An 11,797-nucleotide genomic window follows, 5' to 3' on the forward strand; every position below is an offset into this window, starting at 1 on the left:
AGAATTGAACATGTTCCATAGCAACACCATAGAGATAGAAATNTCATGAAATTTAACTTGATATTTTAGGTCTCAATACATCACAGCAATCACCATCGCCTCATTCCCATACAACAGTTAGCAGAAACAGTTCTTCATCAAGAGAATATATAACTTCAAGGGAAGCGACTCCTGTTGACCCAACTGACATCATAGTCAATAAAATAGAGTATGTTGACAGTACAAGTCAAGAATCCAAAGATGTGGTAAGCATTTAATAATGGACTTCAAAAATTGTTTGAAAAATTGGCAATTGAATTGAACACAAAATCAATTTTTAAAAAAGTCCTATATAAGCCATATACCCCCATTTGGTGGTATTTCATTATTAATTTATTGCACTGTTCCGAAATTCTTAACATATTTTTATTTTGACAATGATATTGAAATACCATTTTAATTTACCATTGCCGTTTATTTCAGTTTCAAGTACAGATTAGTAAGAATCCTGGTTTAGGTTTTAGTATAACTGGTGGTATTGATTCTAATGGCAATCCATTTCAACCTCATGATAAGAAGGTAAATATACATGTATGTCACAAATGCTCATTGTTACTGATGGCTTATGTGCAAAGAATCAATGTAATGTAATGTTTGGCCATTGATTATTAGGCTACTGTTCATTTATGAAGGTGTAATATGTTATAAAGATCTTATTGTAATAAAGATCTTATTGTAATAAATTATTATTTATTAAGATTTAAAGAGATCATATTATGAAGAAGGATTTTCAGTTCTCCAATCACTTTCATATTTTATCTGAATAGAATAGTGTTAATGCAAAAAAATATATATATATAAATATTTCATATATCGAGTGTCCCAAAAAAACGTCATTAAGTTCGAATTGTAGTATCTCAGCTGTTTGTTAACTTATCTCTTTCAACAACATATTGAAGTATATCTGTAAGAATTTTGAAAGAGATCAATTTACCAACAGCTGAGATACAATCTGTCGAAACTTTGCGACGTTTCTTGAGAAACTCGATATAGTTAAGTTCAGATTCTTTTGATCATGTGCTATATAAAAAATATAACGATTTCCAAAGCATGTTATTCATGTGCCATTTATCTTTATATATGTTCAGTATCTAACAATTTTTATCATATGTTTTAGGGAATATTTATTAGTAAAGTTCAGAGTGATGGTCCAGCTAAACATTGTTTACGTAGAGGAGATAAGATATTAAAGGTAAATAATTTATTCCTTAGATAATCTGGTTTTCTGTCAGTGGAGTGATGATGACCATGTTTATGATACAACATTGCACAAGTGACATCAGTTTAAACAGCCATTGTAGTTTCCATCCAATTGCATGAAAATCAGTCATCAGATCTTAAGTGGTTTATCAACTGGTAAAGCACACTGGTACACAGCTATCACATTTAAATGAAATATGTTAATTGTGACCTAATGAATTAATGTTAATTATTTTTCAGATGAACAGTACAGATTTTACATCTATAGAACATAATCAAGCTGTTACATTGTTAAAAACAACCCATACTGTATGTCTATTGGTTGAAAGAATTCACAAAGTTAATTTAGTATAACTGTTATTATCTACTCAATCAAACATATTATAAGATTATAAATCATCGGTTTTGTTCTTTAAAAAAAAAAACCTTTAGTTCCAAAATATAACTAAGGAAGCTATATTTTACTGTGGAAAAAAATCAAATACTTGAAGTGTATTTTAAGGTAAAAAAAAAGCTGCTACAATTAGCATTATTCAATATCTTAATGACATATTTATCATGCTAGAAATCATTCTGTACATTGCTTTCAAAAGACAAAAAGAATATGTACAGAAATTGTTCTGCTGTTGATTGAATGTCTATACTGCTTATTGTTTTAAAAAAAAAGGCTGTGAAATGCTCTTGATTGAAAGACTATGAAATTATCATACTCTTGATTGAAAGACTATGAAATTATCATACTCTTGATTGAAAGACTATGAAATTATCATACTCTTGATTGAAAGACTATGAAATTATCATACTCTTGATTGAAAGACTATGAAATTATCGTACTCTTGATTGAAAGACTATGAAATTATCATACTCTTGATTGAAAGACTATGAAATTATCGTACTCTTGATTGAAAGACTATGAAATTATCATACTCTTGATTGAAAGACTATGAAATTATCGTACTCTTGATTGAAAGACTATGAAATTATCGTACTCTTGATTGAAAGACTATGAAATTATCATACTCTTGATTGAAAGACTATGAAATTATGGTACTCTTGATTGAAAGACTATGAAATTATGGTACTCTTGATTGAATGACTTTGGAATTGTCACTTTCAGGTACTGATTGAAATTTATAAAAGTTTTGAACTGTAGATTGATAATAAACTTGTCTTACTGGTGATTGAAAAGCTATGGAATTGAAATTATCATATAACTGATTTTAAGTAAATGAAATTTTCATATTACTCATTGAAAAAACTATGGAATTGTCATATTCAAGATTAAAAATCAATAAATTTGTCATACTACTGATTAAAAGTCAATGAAATTTTCATATTATTTTTATGAAAACCAATAAAATTGTCATATCTCTGCTTAGAATTAAATGAATTTGTCATACTGCTGTTTAAAAGTCTATGAAAGTGTCACTTTACTTTGTAGCAGCTTTGAAATTGTCATAAAAAGTCTTTAACAGTGCTAATTCAGGATTAAAATATTGATTAATGAAATAATAACTTTATCTCAAAGAATAAAACTGGGTCTGCTGTGTATATATTGTAAATAAATTCTATTGTTAGTCATCTGAGGACCATTTTTTCTCATCTTTTGATATTTTTGATGAAAATTTGTAATGAGATGAAATAAATATTTTTGTTTAATTGATCTTGTGTCTTATTTTTAAAACATCAACTGTTGGGAGAACGAATCTTCAATCCAGTGTGAAGAGAAGATTTTTTTTGTCATATTCATAAATTATGGTGTCAATGAAGCAAACCCTGTTATGGGTGAATTTCTTAAAGCAGCAGGTCACGGTTTCGATCAATAGGCCCTATGCTTGACAAAGTTGTCTGCTGGACCATACTTAAAGAATTTTCATTTTACTCTTCATTCATTAACTTTCCTACTACACATTTTTATACGCCCACATGAAATTATTGCCCTTGTTCTTGAAAACGCGTTCAATTTTAGCTTATAAACACTCTAGAAGGCACAATTCTTGACCGATTGTGACGAAACTTGGTGTGAGAGTTCGTAATCACCCAAGGATAAACCCTATCGAAAATCAGAAAAATGAAAATATTTAGTATGAGTTTTTGCTCTTGAAAACACGTTCAATTTTTAGTCTGTCATGGCTTAACCTTGTGCTTGTTTGTCTAAAGGCATGGCTTTGTCTAGAGTTGGGACCTTGTGCTTGCTCTCACGGAGCTTAGTAGTCCTTGCATTTAGCAAAGGCTTAACTCAAAGACGTCTGTGTAGCTGGTTTATCAAAGAAGATTGCTAATTAAAAAATGTACTTTAATCCAAAATAAAAATGTCCATTAGGTCATGTAAAAATATAAATATTCCATCTCAAAATATAAACAGTATTCCCTTATTTTATTTAGTGTATTGATTAGAGTTGAAACAGTCTGTTAAAAGCGTAAAAGGTCGAGCTACTCTTTTCTTTAAATCTTGTAAACTTCGTCTTAATCTTGATGGTTTCTTTTCTGAAATGATAAAATATGTCATATTCAGAAACAAAGTGCCCATGGGAAGTATTAGGTGAAGATTTTTGAAAAATAAAGACTTTTGACTCTCCTTATGGGATGTCGAGATGGCTAACCAAGATGTGGGCTTGGACTCAAACTCAGTTTTTGGATCTGGACCCAAGAATATATTGAAGAATGATCTCGGGGACAGTCTTGTCCACTAGCCGTGTCAGATGGAAACTTTTCAGAGTAAATATAATATTTCAGAGTATACTAACGTTTTATACTTCCATTCCCTTCTGCCATATTTGAATGGACATCCAGAACTTTGAATTCATTTTTATTGTCAATGGAATCGCCTTCAACCTTAGGTTTGTTGATGACGTATATGGAGAAATCCAGAGCAAGTTTTGGTGGTATTACATACTGTGATAAATCTAAATAGAGATTCTTTTGTCGTAATTTCCTCACCAGTTCGTCATCACATCCTACTGGAACATTCTCAGACGTTTCCGTTTTCGCAGACTGCAGTAGACGTAATGAACCATTAGTCAGTACAGACGATTTTCCATCACTAAAGCCTTTTCTTTCTTGTTCTTCATGTCGTGTTGCTAGATCAGGAGATCTTGGATCCTCATTTCTGGACGCGTCCAATTGTAGATTTTGTCTTGCAAAATCTCTCATCATTTCAGCTGGACTGCGTCTAAACATTTCTACTTCAGGAACTTCTGATTCAGTGGGAAATTTGGAAATTACCGTAAACATGACTATTGAAAGAAAAGAAACAATCGAAGATATCAGTAAAATGTTTCTTAAAATAGAAATCATACCTTCTTAGATTTAGTAATTTTCAAAATTATTGTTTAAAGAAAAGTTCCTACGACATCAAGAACATCAGACGTCCAAAGCGTTCAGAGTGTTACAATTTGCCAAGAACTTGGACGAAATTTCTAAAATAACAGGAACACAATAAAGATATGTTAAAAACTCACCTCGATTCACAAAATTCTTGAAAATTATCAGGAATATTTGATAATGTTGTCAAATTTGTGAGAGAAAGTGAAAATTCTGCCGTTTCCGTTGAAATTCAGAACAATCAGTGATGACAATCAACATGACGTCATAGGAACAATGCCTTGACGTTATTATGAAGAGTAAGGTTTTGGGCCTCTTTTTATTGAAAATAATTGGATTTATTATTAATATAGCAATAGTATCTAGCTGTGTATCAATTATGACGATATGCGTTTCGAATATGGATTCTTCGTAAGGATAATGGGTTGGAAATTAGGAGTAAATTCAAATCCGACTCAGCGCTTATGTTCCAAGTAAGCGAAATCACTGAGGATTTACACCAGCGAGAAGTCTTTCCAATGAAAGGATTCTTTAGCTATGAGGTTTACTAGAATAACATCCCGTGTTCGCGAGTATCTAGCATCTGATCATAGCACAACCCCTTTGACAATAATTTCTCCATGAAGTGGTGTTTGGATAATTTAAACCGAACCAGCCCCAGTAGGCCCTATATCTCCATGGTCATTTATTTTTCTTCAATTGGAGAGATTACCATACGATAACCATTCAAATTCTTTGATGCATCAGGATATACTAATCCAGTAATCTAAATTATAATTTGTATTGAAAAAATTTCTGACTTGACCTACGAAATATAGTAAAAATATAGTCAGAGGCCAGAGCTCTTGTAATAGTACATGGTTACTTCTCTTGATAAACAAAATTCGTTCAGAATATGTTTCGATGAGTGTTTCGGTCTGTCAGAGCAACAAATCTCAATCTTTAATTTTTCTCATTTCGCTGATGTTTAACCAGCCGATCTCCCTTGTGTGGACGCATTAGTCAAATTCCCTTGACAAATGGTTTTGTTGGTATTTTTTTTTAGGTTTGTAAACTCAGCATTCCGTTCTTTTTATTGTTATTGATAATAATCAAAGACCTGGCTATGTAAAGTATTATATTTTTGTGTCATAATCATAAAAGACCTAGAACTTGTGATCGCTCTGTCTATGACCAGAGACTTGTGATCACACTGTATAAATCCAGGAGCTTGTGATAGCTCTGTTTAAGATCAGAGACTTGTGATCGCTCTGTTTAAGGCCAAAGACTTGTTATCGCTCTGTCTAAGGTCAGGAAACTGTGATAGTTCTGCCTAAGACCTGGGACTTGTGATCGCTCTGTCTAAATCCAAAGACTTGTGATAGCTCTGTCCAGGGACTGATGATCGCTCTGTCAAAGACTATGGACTTGTGATCGCTCTGTCTAAGGCCAACGACTTTTAATCACTCTATTTAAGATCAGAGACTTGTGATCACTCTGTTTAAGACTAGAGACTTGTGATCACTCTGTTAAAGATCAGAGACTTGTGATCGCTCTGTTTAAGACCAGGGACTTGTGATCGCTCTCTTTAAGATCAGAAGAGACTTGTGATAACTATGTTTAAGATCAGAGACTTGCGATCGCTCTGTTTAAGACCAAGGACTTGTGATCACTCTGTTTAAGACCAGAGACTGGGATCACTTTGTTTAAGACCAGGGACTTGTGATCACTTTGGTAGATCTGTCTAATGCCAGGGACCTGTGATCGATCTATTCAAGGCCGGGGAATGTGATCACTCTTTTTATGGCCATTCTCATGTATGGATACACCATCAGAGTTGATAGCTTTGTCTAGAGTTGGAACCTTGTGCTTGCTGTCATGGAGCTTGGTAATCCTTGCATTTAGCAAAGGCTTAACTCAAAGACGTCTGTGTAGCTGGTTTATCAAAGAAGATTGCTAATTAAAAAATATACTTTAATCCAAAATAAAAATGTCCATTAGGTCATGTAAAAATATAAATATTCCATCTCAAAACATAAAAGGTATTCAGTCAAGTTATCAATTCCATTTTATTCAGTGTATTGATTAGAGTTGAAACAGTCTGTTAAAAGCGTAAAAGGTCGAGCTACTCTTTTCTTTAAATCTTGTAAACTTCGTCTTAATCTTTGAAATCTTGATGGTTTCTTTTCTGGAATGATAAAATATTTCATATTGTGAAACAAATTACGCATGGGAAGTATTAGGTGAAGATGTTCCGTAAATGTGGACATGATTTTAACCATGCTGGTGACACTGGTATTTATCATAGACAAAGAACCTCACATTCAGTTATCGGACCTGGACTCAAACTGAGTTTTTGGATCTGGACTCAAGAATATGTTGAAGAATGATCTCGGGGACAGTCTTGTCCACTAGCCGTGTCAGATGGAAACTTACTAAATATTTCAAAGTATACTAACGCTTTATGTTTCCATTCCCTTCTGTGATATCTAAATGGACATCCGGAACTTTCATAACGTCTTTGGATTCATCTTTAATGTCAATGGTCAGGTCAGGTCTGTTGATGACGTATTTGGAGAAATCCAGAACAGGTTTTTGCGGTATAACATACTGTGATAAATCTAAATAGAGATTCTTGTGTTGTAATTTCTTTTCCCGTTCGTCATCAGATCCGGCTGGAACATTCTCAGACGTTTCTGTTTTCGTTTTCGCAGATTGCAGAAGACGTAATGAACCATTAGTCAGTACAGACGATTTTCCATCACCAAAGCCTTTTCTTTCTTGTTCTTCATGTCGTGTTGCTGGACCAGGAGAGCTTGGTTCGTCATTTCTGGACGCGTCCAATTGTAGATTTTGTCTTGCAAAATCTCTCATCATTTCAGCTGGACTGCGTCTAAACATTCCTATTTCAGGAACTTCTGATTCAGGTGGAAATTTGGAAATTACCGTAAACATGACTATTGAAAGAAAAGAAACAATCGAAGATATCAGTAAAATGTTTCCTAAAATAGAAATCATACCTTCTTAGATTTAGTAATTTTCAAAATTATTGTTTAAAGAAAAGTTCCTACGACATCAAGAACATCAGACGTCCAAAGTGTTCAGAGTGTTACAATTTGCCAAGAACTTGGACGAAATTTCTAAAATAAAAGGAACACAATAAAGATATGTTAAAAACTCACCTCAATTCACAAAATTCTTGAAAATTATCAGGAATATTTGATAATGTTGTCAAATTTGTGAGAGAAAGTGAAAATTCTGCCGTTTCTGTTGAAATTCAGAACAATCAGTGTTGACAATCGAAATAACGTCATCAGAACAATGCCTTGACGCTCTCCTGATCTCTAAGTCTTTTTTGGCCTCTCTTGGTTGGGAATAACGAAACTTTACCATTAAAGTATACTAGGAACCGCAGTGACAATTTTATACTAGCTATAAAGATTAAAGACACCTCGAAATCAGAAAGAGTTACTTCCCTATTGTAGCCTAGATTGATGCCACTAGCCTTAATATTGTTCTTCATTGTACACTGTGTAGTGTTAACAATTATCATTTAACCAAATAAGAGCAGAAAAAAAAAGATGCGTGGATCGTGCTTGCTCTGTCTTAAGTCACGGCCTTGTACTTGCTCTATCTCTGACTAGAGTCTTGTTATAGCTCTGTTTAAGGCCGTCCGTCCGTTTGTTTGTTTGTGGACACGATAGAGAGCTGGTTTCTTGATGGATTTTGACGAAACTTGGTGTGAGTGTTTATAATCACCCAAGGATGAACCCTATTGAAAATCAGACGAATCGAAAAATATTTTCTATGAGTTATTGCCCTTGTTCTTAAATTGTTTGTGGACACGATAGAGAGCTGGTTTCTTGGTGGATTTTGACGAAACTTGGTGTGATTGTTTGTAATCACCCAAAGATGAACCCTCTTGAAAATCAGACGAATCAAAATATATACTATGAGTTATTGCCCTTGTTCTTGAATTGTTGTTTGTGGACACGATAGCGTGTGGACACGATAGAGATTTGGTTTCTTGATTTATTTTGACGAAACTTGGTGTGAGTGTTTGTAATCATCCAAGGATGAACGCTATTGAAAAACAGACGAATCGGAAAATATTTACTTTGAATTATTGCCCTTGTTCTTGAATTGTTTGTGGACACGATAGAGAGTTGGTTTCTTGATGGATTTTGACGAAACTTGGTGTGAGTGTTTGTAATCACCCAAGGATGAACCCTATCTTGTTCTTGAATTGTAAACTGTAAAGAAAACCCATGAAATATGAAAATTTCACTCTCAGAGACATGCATTTACTGATAACTTTTGTCAACCTCCCGGACAAATTAGCTGCCATAACAAATGTGGGCGTATTACGATGGTATCGCCATTTTTAGAAAATATGTTCATTCTTTAGAACACATGACCATCTTCAGAACAAACGTACCTTTTTGAAAACAAATGTTCACTCTTACATATTTTTATTTTTAGAACATATTTTCATTTTTAGAACAAATGTTCGTTTTTAGACAAATGTTCGTTTTTAGAAAAATGTTGATTTTAGAACACGTGATCGTTTTAAGAACAAACGTTCGTTTTTAGAACATGCGTTCGTTTTTAGAACATGCGTTCGTTTTTAGAACAAACATTCGTTTTTTAGAACAAATGCTCCTTTTTAGGACAAATGTTTTTGAAAACATGTTCGTTTTGAGAACAAACACATGTTCGTTTTTAGAACAAACACAAGTTCGTTTTTTTAGAACAAACACGTGTTCGTTTTTTTAGAACAAACACGTGTTCGTTTTTTAAACAAACGCATGTTCGTTTTAAAACAAACACATGTTCGTTTTTAGAACAAACACATGTTGGTTTTTAGAACAAACACATGTTCGTTTTTAGAACAAATGTTAATTTTTTTAGAACAAATGTTAATTTTTTTTAGAACAAATGTTAATTTTTTTTAGAACAAATGTTAATTTTTTTTAGAACAAATGTTAATTTTTTTAGGACACATATTTATTTTTCAGAACAAACGTTCGTTTTAAGAACAAATATTGATTTTTAGAACACATATTTGTTTTTACACATGTCCGTAGACGCGGTAGAGGCTACAGTTTTTATCCGATCTTGATGAAACTTGGTATGCATCTATATATTGATGAGATCTCGATCAAGTTCGGAATTGGTAATAATAGGATGAACAGTTTCAGAGTTATTGCCATCGACATCGTATCTAGATGAATCTAGATATTCATATATTATTGATGAGATCTTGATCAAGTTAGAAATTGGTAATATTCTGATGATAAACAGTTTCAGAGTTATTTCCCTTGTGTGTACAGTGATGAGACAGTGTTCATGTTTGAGTTTGATGATAACTTGATGAACTGTTTCAGGTTTTTGCCTTGACTTGAGATGATTTTAAGATTATTTGAAAATTCATTATTAAGCCACTAAAGATTTTGTTATCATGTCTGACAGCTGGTAGTGGGCGTATGTTACCTTGCCTGGCAAGCTATCTCATATTTTCCAAAATACTAGTTAATAGTGGTAAATCATTTATTATAATAAACACCTCGATATATACCTTCTACACATTTTATATTGTCTAAAATACTAGTTGATGATTATAGTGGTAAATCATATAGTATAATAAACACCTCGATATATACCTACTACACATTTTATATTGTATAAAACACTAGTTGATGATTATAGTGGTAAATCATATAGTATAATAAACACCTCGATATATACTTACTACACATTTTATATTGTATAAAACACTAGTTGATGATTAAAGTGGTAAATCATTTATTATAATAAATACCTCGATATATACCTACTACACATTTTATATTGTCTAAAACACTAGTTGATGATTATAGTGTTATTATAATAAATACCTCGATATATACCTACTACACATTTTATATTGTATAAAACACTAGTTGATGATTATAGTGGTAAATCATATAGTATAATAAACACCTCGATATATACTTACTACACATTTTATATTGTATAAAACACTAGTTGATGATTAAAGTAGTAAATCATTTATTATAATAAACACCTCGATATATACTTACTACACATTTTATATTGTCTAAAATACTAGTTGATGATTATAGTAGTAAATCATATAGTATAATAAACATCTCGATATATACCTACTACACATTTTATATTGTCTAAAATACTAGTTGATGATTATAGTGGTAAATCATAGTATAATAAACATATCTATATATACCTACTACACATTTTATATTGTCTAAAACACTAGTTGATGATTATAGTGGTAAATCATATAGTATAATAAACACCTCGATATATACTTACTACACATTTTATATTGTATAAAACACTAGTTGATGATTATAGTGGTAAATCATTTATTATAATAAACACCTCGATATATACTTACTACACATTTTATATTGTATAAAACACTAGTTGATGATTATAGTGGTAAATCATATAGTATAATAAACACCTCGATATATACCTACTACACATTTTATATTGTCTAAAATACTAGTTGATGATTATAGTGGTAAATCATATAGTATAATAAACACCTCGATATATACCTACTACACATTTTATATTGTATAAAACACTAGTTGATGATTATAGTGGTAAATCATATAGTATAATAAACACCTCGATATATACCTACTACACATTTTATATTGTCTAAAACACTAGTTGATGATTAAAGTGGTAAATCATAGTATAGTAAACATATTGATATATACCTACTACACATTTTATATTGTATAAAATACTAGTTGATGATTAAAGTGGTAAATCATTTAGTATAATAAACACCTCGATATATACTTACTACACATTTTATATTGTCTAAAACACTAGTTGATGATTATAGTGGTAAATCATATAGTATAATAAACACCTCGATATATACCTACTACACATTTTATATTGTATAAAATACTAGTTGATGATTATAGTGGTAAATCATTTATTATAATAAATACCTCGATATATACCTACTACACATTTTATATTGTATAAAACACTAGTTGATGATTATAGTGGTAAATCATTTATTATAATAAACACCTCGATATATACCTACTACACATTTTATATTGTCTAAAATACTAGTTGATGATTAAACACCTCGATATATACCTACTACACATTTTATATTGTCTAAAATACTAGTTGATGATTATAGTGGTAAATCATATAGTATAATAAACACCTCGATATATACCTACTACACATTTTA

The 11,797-nt window shown here is 31.6% G+C and overlaps 3 protein-coding genes across 3 annotated transcripts; 1 reads left to right on the forward strand and 2 right to left on the reverse strand.

The window, feature by feature from the left end:
- Nucleotides 1-459: 459 nt before the first annotated feature.
- Nucleotides 460-1,593, forward strand: LOTGIDRAFT_128758 (hypothetical protein; the record flags this gene model as incomplete). Its single annotated transcript, XM_009064389.1, has 3 exons — nucleotides 460-558; nucleotides 1,157-1,231; nucleotides 1,480-1,593. Coding segments are annotated over 3 exons (288 nt in total), but the record flags the coding sequence as incomplete, so codon positions are not given.
- Nucleotides 1,594-3,616: 2,023 nt separating this feature from the next.
- LOTGIDRAFT_166930 (hypothetical protein) lies at nucleotides 3,617-4,419 on the reverse strand (the record flags this gene model as incomplete). The annotated part of the gene is made up of 2 exons (XM_009064390.1): nucleotides 3,617-3,726; nucleotides 3,987-4,419. The coding sequence occupies 2 exons, from the start codon at nucleotides 4,417-4,419 to the stop codon at nucleotides 3,617-3,619; spliced, it is 543 nt and encodes a 180-aa protein (XP_009062638.1).
- A 2,192-nt stretch (nucleotides 4,420-6,611) lies between these two features.
- LOTGIDRAFT_166931 (hypothetical protein) lies at nucleotides 6,612-10,301 on the reverse strand (the record flags this gene model as incomplete). The annotated part of the gene is made up of 3 exons (XM_009064391.1): nucleotides 6,612-6,730; nucleotides 7,002-7,544; nucleotides 10,295-10,301. The coding sequence occupies 3 exons, from the start codon at nucleotides 10,299-10,301 to the stop codon at nucleotides 6,612-6,614; spliced, it is 669 nt and encodes a 222-aa protein (XP_009062639.1).
- Between the last annotated feature and the right edge of the window lie 1,496 nt (nucleotides 10,302-11,797).

This window comes from Lottia gigantea (genome assembly GCF_000327385.1).
Source record: "Lottia gigantea unplaced genomic scaffold LOTGIsca_62, whole genome shotgun sequence".
Lineage (NCBI taxonomy): Eukaryota > Metazoa > Mollusca > Gastropoda > Lottiidae > Lottia > Lottia gigantea.